Source organism: Vigna umbellata, chromosome 6 (genome assembly GCF_029865625.1).
Source record: "Vigna umbellata cultivar VRB3 chromosome 6, Vumbellata_1.0, whole genome shotgun sequence".
Classification (NCBI taxonomy): domain Eukaryota; kingdom Viridiplantae; phylum Streptophyta; class Magnoliopsida; order Fabales; family Fabaceae; genus Vigna; species Vigna umbellata.
In genome coordinates, this window is record NC_142170.1 from 35,485,318 (window position 1) to 35,502,657 (window position 17,340).

Here is a 17,340-nt window from a genome sequence, read left to right on the forward strand (position 1 = left end):
ATTTTTTTGTTATTATAAATCATTGTTATTTCTTATTAAAAAACACAATAGTTTTTTATACTAATGTAAAAAAAAACTATTTTATTAACCAATGTTGCTAGAGTTGAGTTAATTTGTCTAAGAGGAAGTGTTATAATTGAGATGAAGTATAGATATTTTATTATTTAAGTTAAAAGTTCATGGATAGAAAAAATTAACCACTCAAACTTCATTTAAAAAGAATAATAATTTCTTTTTTTTCTTCTTTCTAGATTTTTTAAAAACTACTTTAGATATCTTAGATGGAGAGTAAAACACTTTTATCCTATCATAAATCCTTTTTGAGTTCTTTTCTCTTTTTAAAAGTTTTTTTTTCTTAAGTTGGTTTTACAGGAGAAGTTGCCTATTTAAAGTTAGAGCTTTGCATGTGAGGTTAGGACAAAGATGAATCTTTGTTAGTCTCAAAAATGAGATGTCTAGATTGATCATCAAAGTAGCTTATATACATGTTTAACCTTTTTCTTGAAAGTAGTGAAGTCAAAAACTTAATTTTGATTAACATTAGTAAAAAAATTAATGTAAAAACTAACCACCAATGTTTTATAATTAAAATGCAAAACTTGACGTCGGTTATGTAGTGGACAAATGTCTATTAAGCACTTGTCGTCAGATCTTTTCAATATGCTTTCAAAGGATGTTGATGATTCTAAATTCATCATCAAAGGACGTCAATCCTTCTAATATCCGACATCAACACGTTTAATTTTTTTTAAAAATTTAATGTGAAAACATTTTTTTTAATTGTTTCTTCGCATTCTCTCTTCCCACATCTGGTTAGCCGTTGCGGCAACTTAACCGAGCCTGGAAGATCTATGACTTGGTTGTCAGATGTTATAATCCAATGTATTATTGCGAGGATCACTTTAGTGATTTCTAATCTTTAAATAGATTAACAGACTATAAAAAAACTTAAAAGAGAAAAGAGAACTCTAAAAAAAATATTTTTATAAAAATAATTTTTAAAAATAATGAAACTCAATTATAAAAAATTTATTTTTATTTCAAATTTTTAATATTAAAATAATTAAGTCTTATTATTTTAAACAAATTATCAATTAAAAACATTTTTTTTCTAGATTGTTATACAGTGTGAATAAAAACACATTATATTATATATATATATATATATATATATATAATATATATATATATGCAATATTTATAAAGTATTTTATTATTAAAAAAATATTTCATAAATATTAATTATGGAATATTTCATAAATATTACATATACTATAAAAAAATTAATTTATATATTTTTTTAATAATAAAATATTTCATAAATATTATATATATATATATATATATATATATATATATATATATTTCTTTTGTTCATCTTTTTATATAATGGAAAATAGAGTTGACTTCACTAGTAAAAAAAAAGGTTTTCTAACACGGCTAATAGGTCTCAGTTTGCACAAACCCGAAGCAAATATAAATGCGGTGGCAGTATTACAATTTGAGCGAACTTATAGACCTCGGTTCAACAGGAACCGAGACATAATAACAATATTAACGGTTAGAAACTATCAAAAGCATATAATTTGCGTATAGCACTGGTTGGAGGAAGGAATCGAGACAGTAAAAGTTAATTACTTCAGTTAAAGGAATAACTGAGGCAAGTTACCCTACCTACTACTGCACACTTACCCTACCTACTGTTGCTCTTCTCTCTACTGCATCAAAAAATACTTCTCCACTTTTCTTCTCTCTCGCTGCATCCACATCCAAGAAAAAGTTCTCCACTTTTCTTCTCTCTCGTTGCAACCAAGCGACCCGCTGCATCCAAGCGCTCCATCATCGTCCCCACCACAGGTCGCCGATAGGTGGTCGTCGTCGCTACAGTGTTCTCGCAACGCAAGATCTAGATGTTGGTGCTGCCATCCAACCACTGCCTCTCCATCGCGCCTCCCCGTTGTTGCCTCACTGCTGCTCCCTCCCGCTACATCCACAATGTCACCGCCGCGGCCTCCCCGTTGTTGTCTCGCCGTCGCATGGTCAAGACAGTGTTGCCGCCGTCCGTCGAGCTCCCTCTGGTCATTGGCGGCCTACTTTATCCGGGCGAGCCTCTCGTCACCAACTTCATCCATTGGGGAGCCACGAAGCCCACAGTCGAGTGTGGGGAGGCTCGAGGTGGGGCTGAAAGCACCGTAGTGATCGCGAAAAGTAGGGCTGATGTTGACAACGTCAAGGAATGGGGCTTGAACCACTGGACCTCGGTGCGGATCGGCGGCAAGTAGAGAACCACCCGAGGACGGAGGCGTGAGGGTGGAGGGCGGAGGGGATGACAACACCAGGGAATTCATGGAAGGCGGGGGAGGAGAGGAAACCGATGACGATGGCGAGGGTTTTCTTGCTTCCTACTGATAATTTTTTGGGTTTTCTTGTGTGCTTCTATCCTCTGACATTCAGATTCAGATTCAGCCTCAGAAATTGAAATAGCACAGTTATCAATTGAGAATCTCACTTATTTGCTACCATATTATTTCACTTTCACTTTGTTAATTTCCTGATAATTGAAAACAAATGTGCAATTACCATTTCATTTGCAACCTGATAAAGTAAATCAGGCAAACCGTATGAATCGGGTCCTAAAATTTGAAAAAAAAAATGCTAATGCCTCGGTTATCTAAGAACCGAGGCATAATCCTATCTTGTTTTATCTCGGTCCGTGACCGAGGCATAAAGCCTACCCTTTTTATCTCGGTTGCAGAACTGATGCCTATAATCAAAATTAACCGGTGTCTTTTCTTATTATTGTATTAGGGCTTGTGGAAACAAATTGTATAAATAACAGATTTTTTACTGTTTGAATAGTTTTAGAAATTTATTACTTCAATGACGTTTTCATCAATGTACATAGAATTATACTGTGGCAAAAATAGTGGATGATTTTGGGATCATGTTAAAGTAACATATGCTCATGTTTTTGCTGTAGAAGCATGTATATCTAACTTTTTCACAATCAAATCTTAAGCATGTAATACAATACATTATTTGCGTCATTTTCTTACCACAGTTAAAGAAACACGGAATTTCGATATCTGGGAACAACCACTATTCTTCAAAGGCGTGGACTTCAGAACATGTAAAAAAGAAGAAGAAAAAGATAGGCTATCTTGCTTTTCTGATGTCTTCAATGAGAAAAGAACAGAGTTGAGGCCCGTTTTCTTTATCAGACGCAAACTGTACAGTGCCTAAGACTCTCTAAGCCATTCAGCATGGATCTTTCTTACTCATTGTTATTGACTACTAACTGTATGACAAATTGACCCAGTGAAAGATTTTTTTTTCTCACAAATATTCTTTTCAAAATCATCTTGTTTAAGACACGGCTGAATATAATCAGTTACTTATAAATATGTATTTAATTGGGCTGTTACATATTACAAGCAAATTATAATACTTAGCTTATCTCATATTTTTCTTTACAAGTTAGCATACATTATCATCTTATTAAAATGGATAAATATTTATGGAATTAGAAAGGTGGTATTCATTATAAGAAACTTTCAACAATGGTTTCAGCGTAAACTAAAACAGTCAGTTTTATCAATTGCACTATTGAAGAAGAGGGTTTCATTCTGCACCTCCAAGCATTTCATACTGCATCTCTGAGCTTTTTAGAATGTCATTTTATCCTTGTTTAAAACATAATTAATATTTAAACCATTTAAATGGTCAAAGATTCCCTGCACTAGTCAGTTTTTATTCTTCATGGTGTGGGCACTTTTTATTCTTCACGGTGCTTTCAAATCTCACTCTCACTTTCACTCTTTCTCATTTTCGAAGAAACCCTTGCATCTCATTTTCCAGACACAATTTTCGCATCTCATTTCAGTGGAGCACACACACAGTACAATTCCTCTTCTTTGTCTTCTTTATTGGTTGGACGCACAATCCAGGCGGCACACACAAACGCCACACCATCACTGCTTCCATAGGTTCGTGTGCGGTAACACTAATCTAAAAGGTTTATATTTTAATTGTTTTGAGATGAAATGGAATACTTTTATCGATAACAATCATTATTCAAATTAAATTATAATTAATAAACAAAGTGTTCGTGTATGGGTCGAATTACCTGAGTCTGTGTGTCATCCGCTGTCTCCGTTCGGTCTTTTCGCTATCCTTTCTTTCGCTGTTCAAAGTCTGTCCGTCCTGGAAGGGTACCTATTAAAGGTGCTCTCATGCTTAAGTCAGTAAAGATTCGATCGGTTGTTTAAGTACTGCAAATAAATGCGTAATTAATGAATCTGCCTACCTCTTACCTTTGACCTGTATTTATAACTTTGCTCATGGGCCTAGGATTAGCAAGGCTTTAATCACGGCCCAATCCAGAGCCCAATTCTCCAATCAGTGCTTTACCTTAATCACATCTGCAGACCTACCTGTCATGACTGTCCGGCCTGCGTGCTCCAGTCCTGCCGATCGTCCCATGTGTGTCGTCCGGTACACAAAGTATTTAATTAAATTATTTATTTCAATCTCTTTTTTTACGATTTTAAACGTAATCTAAACTTAACATTTGGAGTATTCTATTAAATAGCCCAACGAAAAACTCGACCATACTTATATACCACATTTGGTATTTTACAATTGTATTTTTGTCGTACTGAGATTTTGTATAGAATAAACAATCATTTATTTCATAATAAGAAATAACGTAAATATTATATGTTAATCCGATATCCACGTCCGAATATGTGATAATAGGGTATCCACGTATGATTTTGGTGCATTCGGATACTCTTATCCGATACTTTCATTTTCAGTTTTTTATTCAAAATTAATTTTATTAATTTTAATACATTCATAAATTATTTATATTAATTAGAAATTATATAATACATTATAAACTCATACATAAAATTAAAAAAAATTAAACTAATATAAGAAGTATTAAAAAAAAATTAAGCTAATATAAGAAGTATATAATGTTCATAGGTACAAAATATGAATATAATAAAAGTCATGTATCGGATATCTAAATCTGAAGCTTTCGTAAATCGGATGTCCACATCCGAGTCCCCTGCATCGGTGTTCCACAACTGATAAGTTCAATTTCGATTTTACATTTCATGCATGCAAATAGATTAATGGAAATAAAATACCAATGCAACCAACAAGTCTAACTATGCACACAGATTAAAAAAAAATACTAACCTCCCTCTTCAACAAGAACACAAAGAAGAATGAGCTAACACACCGAGTGCACCACCACAAAGCAAGTCAAGCACTCCAAGCCGCACTCGAATAAACCTTCTGAAATACTTTAGACAACTCCCACTCACAATATGAGCTGCAAAGTAAAAAGCTCAAGAGGAAAAATATTATGAAAGAGCTGTAGTTCAAAGGTGTAGGGAGTGTATGTTTTTTTTTATAAAGATGAAATGGGGTGTAGGGATGGGGATGCAATAGGGGTGCAGGAGTGAAGGGGTGTCCAAGTGCAGCAGGAATGCATGTTTGATGATTGGAGGAAAATGAAGGTGGAGTCAATGGTGCACACAAAAATTCTCAATAATAAAAAAATTAAACTTTTAAATCACTTATTAATTAAGGGCATTTTAGGAAATTGAATGTGCATAATAAAATGCTTGGAGGTACCGGATGAAACACTCATTGAAGAAAACTGATTAGCAGGATTTAATACGTCTTTTGTTCGTCGGGTCATATCCGAAGTCCAGACTTTAATTTGAAAAGGGCTCCATAAACATAGATAACTGTTACTTAGATCGAATTAAGTGACGAATGTCATCATAGAATCATTTGATTAATTAGATGGAGATATTATTTTTCTTAAAAATTATAATTATCTCAATTTAATTTTAAAATAACACAATTTTAATAAAAAATAATTTAATGTTTTAAATATATCAATTAAGTCATAATAAAATGTCTAAATTAATTTACAATATAAAAATAAAATTTACTTTGGTCATAATATAATTACAAGAGTGACTGTCCATTTAAGTTTGAGTAAATTTATTATTGGACATATATAAAAGTAAGATTATTTAAATAAGATTAAATTTAAATGAAAGTTAATTCGATCTAATTAGGCTTATATAATAATTTGGTTCATATTTGTGTTGAATTTGATCAATTTAATTTTAATATTCATTTTTTTAGTTATAATTTTTGTTAATTTTTTTTAATTTAACTATTTTTTTAATATTATTTAAATAATTAATCAATAGTGAATTATTATGATATATGTCAATTCATGGTTTTGTGTTTTTTTATATTTTTAAACTTTTTTAATTTTATAAAAATGTTCATATGTCAATCGAGCATCACACCACATATTATTAGCGGTGTCAGGTACAGTGTAGTGTGATATGTTAGTATCTTTTATTTTTTATATATATGTTATTTTTTTTAATTAAGTCATAATTATTTCTTTAAAATGAAATAATTCTGTTCTTTCTAAATTGAGAGAAAAATTTTATTTTTATATAAATATTATAATAATATTTTATTAAAATCATGTTTGTATTAAATATTTCTAATTTAAAGTTATAATTAAAATAAAATTAGGATGAAAATTTTAAAACTGATATTACTAGTTTAAAATATCAAAACTTTAAAATCACATTATTAAAAATCACATCAACTAAAATAAAAAAATCATACAATATTATATTAATCGATTATAAAATTATATTTAAAATAACAAATTTTTGATTTTCTTTTCTGTCTTTTTATCACAATAGCATAAAATATTAATTAGAGATGTCGTACGACATTATATTAATCAATTATAAAATAAATTTGTAAAATTTAAATATATATATATATATATATATATTTATATATTTTTTGAAAATTATTTTTAAATTTTTTTTTATGTTTCTTTTATCACAATAATAATTACACTGATTTCTTATAATATTGTAAAATGTATTAATATTAATATTTATTTTGATTCAATATTTTATATGGTTTCTAACCTCTTAGAATTTAAGTTTAGTCATTACTTTTAAAATTTTTATTTTAATTTTAAATCAGCTCTAATTGTAAATCAAAAATATAAATATTTATGTAAAAATTTAATTTGGTTTCAATATAGAGAAGGAATAAAATTGATTCATTTAAAAAAAAATAGAGATTGAATTGAACAAAAATAATGAATACATGGACCAAAATGAATATATGAAACTAACATGTGGCATTGTTATTGTCACGTGACACGATGTTGGATTGACACATGGACATATTTTTTAAATTAAAAAAATGAAAAATAAAAAATGAAACAAAAACAAAAACAAAAAGTGACATACAATTCTCGTTAATTATTTAAACGGTGCTAGCAAATAAGATTGTATCGAACAAAATTGACGAAAATTATAACCAAATTGAATAAAACTCAACGAAAATAGAAATCAAAATAGTATTTGTTTATTTAGCTTAAAATGATTGAAACTATTTTATGATAATATTTCAGTTTTAGTATAGAAACTTATGAATCGACATAAATATGGATTTTAAGTGACAAAAATAGTCGTGTTCGCGAGTTTACGCATATAAAATCTATATAGTTAGTATACACGAATATTTATTACTCGCGAGTAGTGAATATTTTAGTACTCATTTATAAATGGATGGGATACAATATCGTACTTCATGGACCTGCAAATTTGGACTACCTGCAAAAGATTAAAATTAATTTTAATTTTAATTTATATTTTATTAAGTTAAATTTAATTAAAATTAAAATTAAATTATATTTTATTAGGTTAAGTTTAATTAAAATTAAATTTTAATTTAATTTGTATCTTATTTTATATTTTTTTATTTTATTTTAAAAATTTATTAAATATTTCTCTTAAATATATGTAAATATTGTGTTTTAAAATATCTATATATTTTAAATTAGTTTTTTTGTCGGATAGTCGAATAGTGAATAAACAATATTCATACTTAATCCGAATTATTATCATCCTAACACAAACTAGCACCAATTCACCTCGGTATATAACATCATCAATCATACGCAGATCAATTTGATTAAGTAAAATGATGAGATTTTTGTATCACTAAAAACATTTAAAAGATGACCTAAATGAGTTATTTATTTTATTATGATCTTTTAATATCCAGTAATTTAAAAAACTATATATAATATACACTAAGGTCAATAGAATAAATATTTAGCTGTTCAATCTTTGATAATTCTGGTGGGATTCCGTCTTGAACTCACAGACAATAGGGTTGATTATCGTTCATGCTTGAACAAGTCATTTCCGAAGCTCCCTCTCATAATAATTTATACTTTATTTGCTTTACTGAAAAGTTAACTATATTTTCGTATCAATAAATTAGTAAAACATTAGACAATATGGATAAGCTCATAAAAACGAGATTGCCTTGCATATTTCGACACAACTGTAAACAAAATTTATATTCATCTTTATCAAATATTACCACTAAAAATAAGATTAATTTATAATATATAAATAAATTACTTTTAAATTTTTTAAAATAATCGACTCGACTTCATGATTTGTTGAATATGAATCTTGTTAAAATATGACAAATATTCTATTAGAAAATACTATGCAATCAAATATTGTGTTAGTTATAATTTAGGTATAATCATGCAAATGTCATTTTTTAATACTTATATATATATATATGGTACACTTTTGAAATAATGCATCAGAATTATTCTTTAAACTTTTTAATACAATATCAGAGTCAAACACTGATATCCTCTACAATATAGGAATCCATGTTTTTTTTTCATTGAATATTTCTGATAGCTCTTTTCGATAAAAATCAATCAGAGAAACATGATTCTAAGACTTCCGCAGCTTCCAAGAGTTATATTTCTATTGGTGCCAGATTTGTGACCAAGTCACGTATATCTAACTCTGCTCTTAATCTTTTTGTTGTTACTAAGGGTAGTGAGTGGATAGATAATTGTTACCGGAAATAACCAAGATGAGATTTCTAATTTACAATAATATCTTGCATCTGAATTTGATATGAAACAACTTGGAAACCTCAAATATTTTTTGGGTATTGAAGTAGCTAGATCAAAACATAGTATTTTCCTGTGTCAAAGAAAATATACTATTGATTTACTATCAGAAACTGGACTGCTTGGGAGTAAACTAGTTGATACCCCAATTGAACAAAATCATAAATTCTTTCAATGCTTAAATTCAGCAAGATAGAGGCAAATACCAAAGGCTGGTAGAAAAATTAATTTATTTGTCCCATACACATCCAAATATCACCTATGCAGTGAATGTTGTTAGTCAATTTATGTATGACTCACGAAAGCTTCATATGGATGTTGTTGAGAGGATTTTGAGATATTTGAAGTTCACTCCTGGAAAAGAAATTTTGTTCTCAAATCATGGAAACTTAAAGGTAAAAGGGAGTAACTTGGAGGAGTAAAAAAAAGCCTGTAGTAGTAAGATCTAGTGCTGAAGGAGAATTCAAAGACACAACACTAGTTGTATGTGAAATTTTGTGGATTAAAAATGTGCTATCAGATTTGGGCTTTAAACCAAATTAATCTTTAAGTTTGTATGTGATAATAAGTCGACTATAGCAATTGTTCACAATCCTGTGAAACATGATAGAACAAAGCATGTGGAGATGGATAGACATTTCATCAAAGAAAAGCTTGAAGCTGGAATAATTTACTTTCCCTTTGTAAGATCAAAATTGCATATGACTGATATTCTCACTAAAGAGTGTTAAAGAGAGTGTTTAATGAGTCTCTATTCAAATTGGGGATATGTGATATTCATACACCAACTTGAATGAGAATATTAAGATATGTCAAATATTCCATTAACAAATATTAGACAATCAAATATTATGTTATTTATAATTTAGGTATTATTATAATTTGTGCATTCATTTAATAGATGAGAAATTATAGGATTTTTGTATATATATATGATACACTATTATTTGAAATAATATTTCAAAATTATTCTTTAAACATTTTAATAAATCTTTTCAATTCTATAAATCGATCAAAACAGTGAAACTCACATACAAGGACCACCCATTAGTTGGCCACCACCCCCATATACTAGTATTAAAAAACTGTGCAAGTGTGGATGGTTTTACCACTTTCGTGAGTGAAATTGATCGCTAAATCTTTCTACCTGCTGGAAATAAATTTATATTTGAAGACTGAAATGGTAGAGAGAGATGTGGATGATGTATTATTAAAAGAAAATGAGATGTAATAATGAATACTAGAAGTAGAGGGTGATGTTGTAGTTGTTTGATGAGTTTGAGGCATGCATATGCATATGGGTTTGTCTTGTGGTTGTGGTAGAACAGTAAGCTAGATGCTAGAATAGTAAATGATGAGATGAGAAATGGACCGTACTGTAGAGCTCAAAGACCAACAGTAGTTAAGCATGTTCACAGCCACCTAATGTACCCAAAATTCTATAACGTTTTAAACGTACTAACAACCATCACATTGGTTTAATTTTAAAAGTTATAGCACATGGCCTTCAATTCACTCACTGGACCATTTCTAATTTCATCACTGCCAAAATGTCACATTCATGCCAGTATAAATGTCATAACATACAAGCCAAAAAGAAAATAGTCCATGTCAATTCCTTATAAATATGTATTAAATCTACTTCTAGGGAAGACAATCTGTACATTTGCATTTCGACTCTGCATCAACTCCCCCCTATATGCATCTTCTTGCTTTCCTATTCCTGGAAAAAATATCCTGCTTCAACTAGATTCGTCTTCCTGGATTAGCTTCCAATAACCTACATTAATGTCACATCATACAAATTTTTCCCACAAATTTTGTTACTCACTCAGGCTTCTTTTTTCTTATTGTCTTAAATTCAACTCAAATTTGAATAATTGTTTAAGAATCTTAAAGTTAATTTAAATCTCACATTAAATTAAAATAAGAATGATTAAATATCATATTAATATAATGTCATAACGAGTCAACTCGACTTCCCATAAATTAATTTACAATGTGTTAAGCTAAAATTGAGTTATTTGACACACATAAATTAATTTCAATTTACAATGAGTTAAGCTAAAAATGATTTACTTTTATCCAGTTCACCTTTGGTGATAAATTTTTTTTATAATTCAACTTGACTTATCAGATGCTAGAGGCTAGTGAATTAATTGTTAAGTATGACTCAACTCATTAATGAATGTATTTATTTATTTTATTATACATTATTTTCTATAGTTGTTGAAAATTATAATAATTTATCTAATTTGACAAACAAATAAATTAAATATTCGAACTATTTAAATATTATTAAACATTATTTTACTATTTAAAAAATTAAATTGTCAATCTACACAATTAGAAGTAGTGAATAATTATAAAAAAATAAATTGTGAAAAAATGGTAAAAAGACTAGTAAAGAGTTATTGTTGGTAGCTTATGATCAAACTCACCTTCAATCCGTAAACTCATTTAATTCACGAATTATGTGAGCAGGTCTAAATTAACCCATACTTAAAAAACTCAATTTATACCAACCCAATCTCACATTAACATGTAATAAATATTTGGTAAGTCAAACTCACTCGCATGTTAAAATCCATTTTGACTCATAAATTTATTATTTTAATCTTCTAAATTAAAAGTGAAATCATTTTTTACATATTGATGAACTTAGATTATATTAAAGTTGTCTCTATTTGATGAATCATATAAAAACTCATAAATGATATCAAAATGAAAATGATTGATTTGTGTTGACAGTGGTAAAATATTTATTTTCATTGCCAAGATATATTACCAAGAGCACCTTTGGATTCTTTCCCTATCAAAATGTATGGTACGATTTTTAATATTTGAGCAAAGTACACATTAGCTATTCATGGATTTGACACAAGTACATCGAGTAGTATATGAATAAAGAATACTGATAAATCTTTTATATTAAGATTTAGAGTTAATCACCATTGCTAATTAAGACTTTCTCTTTATTTTCTCGGTAGAGTCCATAGATCACAGTAATAAACAGCATTTTTTTGACAAACAAAGTACAAAAGAAAAGGAAAAAAGGTATAGCTTTGCAAACATAGAAAAAGAGAATAAGAAATGGATAAAAAAACATTGTGAGATGAGATTGAGATAACATACATGCACTTTCTCCAATGCAATTTCACTCACAATGTTTTACCTTTTGGCATAGGTGTGACGTAATTCAATCTCATAACACAGAAAGTTGTGAAACAGTGAAAGCAGAAAAACTACACTATTATATATATACATGAAAAATTGTGTGAAGTGAGTATTTACATTATGGGTTTCAGAAAATAATTAAGTGAAATAATAAAAAAGATAAGATAAGAGAAAGTAGAGAGGCAAAGCAGAAAAGCCATGACAGAGATATACAGGTTGATTAATTTGATGCATGATCCATGGGCAGTTGTGTTTGTTTTGGAAGATGCATCGAAAAAGAAGAAGGAAAATAGAAAAGAATGATAGAGAAGAAATAAAGAAGTGAAAGGAATGATGAAGATATACCACACTCCTATCTATCAAGTTAAAGCAGACAGACACAACTGTTTCTTCCACCCTCTCTTTTGATGCCACTGCTGCACATGTGGATCCCCTGCATTCTAATCATGCAAGCTTTCAGTGGTCCCCTCCTTTTAAAGTAAACACATCACGTGCCTGCGCTGTTTCACACCAGAAGCCTACCACCACTCACTCACTCACTCACTCACTCAAACTTCATCAATTCTCTAATCAAAATACTCAATGCACAACAAAAATTTAACCTTTCCTTTCTCCCATGCATCTCTCTCTTTATGTAAACAACCACACTCTCATCTCATAAATCTTCTTCAAACGTTCAGAAGTTGTACTTCCTTTTCTCTTTGAACATCACATAATGGTAATGGACCTGATTCTGCTGCATTTTCCATCTTCTTCAGCCTCTGCTGCTGATAAACTTGCCTCAGTCTCTCTATCTCCCTCTTCAGTGCCTCTTGATGAGCTGCGTTTGTATCATTTCTATCATTAATCAGTTAAACAATTTTAACTACTTGGAGACATCACACATGATCGGACACAGACTTAAATACGCGTGCACACGAAAAGCTTTCGCTAAAATCAATATAACTCTTGCACTTTCATAATTGGTCTTTCTCTCGCAACTACGTTAATAAAATAATTACCACTCTCTCTCTCTCTTTCCTTTACATTCTTAAAACAAATGTTTTTTCTTTTCCTCTTGGTTTTAAAACAAACACAAAGTTATACAGTAAGTTCATATTAACTTCCATGTTTCTCGAACCAATTTGATAACAAAATATGTTTTCAGAAACCAGAACTGCAGTTTCCAGTGATGGTACTGTTTCTCTTTAAACCACATTTCTCTGTTTCTCTCTCTTGGTATTAAATAGAGTTTTGAGAGAAAAGAGAGAGAGAATAAGATCACATGCATGAAGCAAGTATCAAGACAAGTAAAGCCACGAGGTTAGGTTCACTTGGCAAAATGAGCTTCTTGTGGACAAATACACTTTTCCAAACTATGAGGAATTTTTATTTCACTTACATGGAAAAAGTAAATGGAGAGCACATTGGATCAGACAAATAGCATGGATTCTAAATGCCATAAAGTAATAATTAATGCTTCCATCAACCTCATCTTTTAACAGGGTTGTTAGTTATGTCATCCATAATAAAAATTAGACTTTTAATTAAAGAAAAGTAATTACCATCTTTAAAGATCTTGTCTTGAGCAAGGGCAGCGATCCTTTGCTTGAGAGCACTGTTGTCCACATTTAGAAGCAAACGTTGGTGATCCAAAAATGCAACCCTTGGAGACAGCACTGAAACTTCAGCCTTCATTTGTCAACGGATTGGGAAAGGGTCAATATTTTATCTTCGTGAATGCTATTTCAACCACACGTATTAAAAAATGCTTCTCATAACAATAGAAAAATGTGAAATAAAATAAGTGGCAGGTGATGAAAACAATTAAGAAAAAAAGTGAATTTTTAATATAAAAATATTGAAGAAAAATTATGTTATTTATTATTATGGCATATAAAAAATTAACAAAAAAGTATTTATTGTGGCTATGAGGAAAAAAACAAAGATTTTTTTAATAAAGGCAAAGATTTTTTTATCAGCACCAAGCAAAGATTTATTGTAGTCACATCACGTTACGTCGCAAACCTGTAATGAAGTTGCACTTCTCTCAAGCTCTGATATGTATTGCAGCTTCCTCACTCGCGATCTTTGTGCAGATTGTCTATTAGCCAAGATTCTGATGCAAGACGACAATTAGAAACAGAACTCCAAAAATACAAAAATTCTAATTCATGGTTCATTTTCAGTTTCCCAAAAAGAACGAAACATTTTACAGAAGCCAATGGAAAAGAAAAAACACCGCTTAATTTTGCGAATCAATTCTCAAGTATAAGAATCATTTATCCACCTCAAAATTAGAATAGACATTCACCGCTTTCTTTCAAGAAAAAAATTGGTAGACATCTCTTTAGAAACTCCAGAAGAAAATAATAAAAAAGAAATAAATAATTGATATGACTGGTCGTACGATAAAGAGGAAAATAATACGAGAGATGAGAACAAGTTTGATTACTATCTGGGTGGTGAAAGACTAATTACTCGAAGAATTATTCTGGTAACATGAAGTTCAGCAAAATTTGTATGAGAAAAACAGACTGAAATTCTGTGTAATGGTTTAAAACTGGAGGAAGAAAAAATATGAATGGTTAATGAGAATAGTAGACGTACCTTTTGACTCTCTTGGGGTCACTAATTCTCTCATTGGAAGAAGAAGTATTGGTGTCATTTGGAGGCTGCGCAATTTCCTGCATGCATTGGCTTTCAACCTCGGCTGCTTCATTTTTCAGTTGGTGGTGGTGCTCCTCTTCCTCCTTCTGCAGCTTCCTCTCCTTCCGGCTGCTCTCTTTCTCATCATGGAAGAAGTTCTGATCGGAAGGGCTAGAAGGGTTAGAGGAGGACAAGGTAGTCGGTGGTGGCAAGGGGACCCCAGAGAGCACTACTTCATCCGTGAACATGGACATGAATTGTTCATCATCAAACCTGTCAAACTCATTGCCATTGCCATTACTATTGTTATGGTTGTTGTTCTCACCACACCTCATCGGTGCGTCCAAGTAGGTGATGGAGTCGCTCACCGACCGCCTGTGAGCGCCGCGGCGGGCGGAGGAGAAGTCGAGGAACTCGTCCACCCAAGAAGGGTTTTGATTTTGATGGGTGGTGGTGGTGGTGTCGTTGATAAGAGGTGGCAATGGCATCTTCTGGTGTTGAGAAGAGAAGTCCGGCCAACCCGGTGACAGGTTTGGGATCTTTGGAGGCAATTGCGCCATTTGAAACACACACACACACACCAAACCAGAAAGAAAGTGTTACCACAGATTAACCTCGGATGTTAATGTTGTTGCAGTTGTACATGTCCCTATGAAAAATATGCACATTATTGTATCTGTATATTGCATATGACATCATGCAGCAGAAGAAGAAGAGAGAGAAGAAATGAAACAAGGCTTTAACACATCTCTTTTATAAATATATATGCACGTTCCCAGCAAGCACAGGGGAATGTTGTTAGAGGTAAGAAAGGCACACGAACAAAAAACAACACAATCATGAACTTTCTTAAGTTTTGAAAATTAAAAAAAAAAGAAAAAGGTATAATTTTGAATAGTTATATTTTGTTCTGGGGTTTAAAAATGGGAAAAAAATCTCTGGGGTATCTGTATGTATGTGTTTGTGCAGTGGGGTCACATGGGGATGGGAAGGGATTGGACAGCTATGAACAGCTGGGAGGAGGGGTTGGGTTTGAACGGTGTTACTGGAAAGTCGCCAGTGGTTTAATAAGTAGTGGGAATCAGCCACCACGTGCCCTTGTGTCCGTCTTTTTAGTGGATGGATGCCCTTATTTTTCTTTATCTTTTTCACCAAAATATATATTTCGTTAAGGTATTTTGTATTAGCATGATGATGAATGAAAAGATATATTGTCTAGTTGAGGGGTTAGTGATAGAAAGAAAAGGCCATGTGCATGAGATTATTTAATAATGTTGCAGTGCTTATAATGCAACGTGTCTCATTAATCATTTCGTTAAAAGGTAATTAAGATAAGAAAAAGATGAAGGATCATGTTATCTTATGCTCCCATGTGAATTGTTTCCACGCACTATCCTTTCTTTCCTTTGTCCCCAAACCATTCTCACATGTAGGGTATATGCCTCTTCTCTCTCTCTTTCTCTCTCTCTCTCTCTCAACATCTAATTCTATGTGTTTTTATTCATTTATGAAATAAACATACCATAATACACATTTATCATTTATAATCGTAAGAGTAAAATATTTAAAAAAATTATTTTTTTATATTTTTAAAAAAACCAGAAAATAAAATGTAAAAAAAAAATAAATTAATATAAAAAAAATTATGTTTCAAATATCATTTTTGTTTCTTTCCCGATATCTTCTTCTTTTGAAATTAATTAATTAGTTTTTAATTAAATAAAAAAGTATTTATCAAAGCTTAATATGATTAGAACTATCTTAATGGATGAACTTTATATTATTAATACAATATATATGGTTCTTTATTAGGCCTTGCCTTCCCCTCCTACCTTAATCATTATCTCAATCCTATACTTTTATTTTTTTTTTTTGGTCATACCCCACCCTACAAATTAATACTATGTGCTTACTATATACCTACAAGTTATAATAATAGACTTCACACATGCATTTATGCCCTTAACCACTTCATAGCATTGCAATTCAAGCTAAGTGATAAAGATAACAAATGCACCCTAAGAAATTTATTGCATCGTAAAAAGTTTGGTACTAAATTAGTTTATGTTAGTTTATGTTAGTATATTTTGTTTATTAAATTATTGTATAGGGATAGAAGTTCTCTAATATATAGTATGACACAATTTTAAAGGTATGAAAAATTTGTTGCCTTATATTAAAAATTGATATGTACTGTAAATATATATCCATCGTTAATATAATATCCATATTAATTATATATATAGATAAAACTATAGTGATAAAAATAATCCTAACATCCAACATTTTTCCATCAATAACTTTCTTTGTATGTATATAGTTCTATTTCATCTTTATTTATCAAAACGAGTAAAATTGTAAGGATTAATACGACTGTAAAAAAGTCTAACTGAACCGAGTCAGACATTTGAAATTTAAGTTTGACTAATGAAAATAGATTGTTCAAAATTGAGTCTTTTATTTTTATTATAAGTTAAAATTTACATTTTTTTTTAAAAATAACACAA

At 30.4% G+C, this 17,340-nt stretch overlaps 1 protein-coding gene across 1 annotated transcript; it reads right to left on the reverse strand.

Moving 5' to 3' along the window:
* Positions 1–12,261: 12,261 nt before the first annotated feature.
* Positions 12,262–15,558, reverse strand: LOC148197341 (basic leucine zipper 34-like). The gene is made up of 4 exons (XM_088093366.1): positions 14,795–15,558; positions 14,213–14,303; positions 13,750–13,876; positions 12,262–13,025 (listed from the first exon to the last, which is right to left on the reverse strand). The coding sequence occupies exons 1-4, from the start codon at positions 15,391–15,393 to the stop codon at positions 12,874–12,876; spliced, it is 969 nt and encodes a 322-aa protein (XP_087949492.1). The 5' UTR covers positions 15,394–15,558; the 3' UTR covers positions 12,262–12,873.
* Between the last annotated feature and the right edge of the window lie 1,782 nt (positions 15,559–17,340).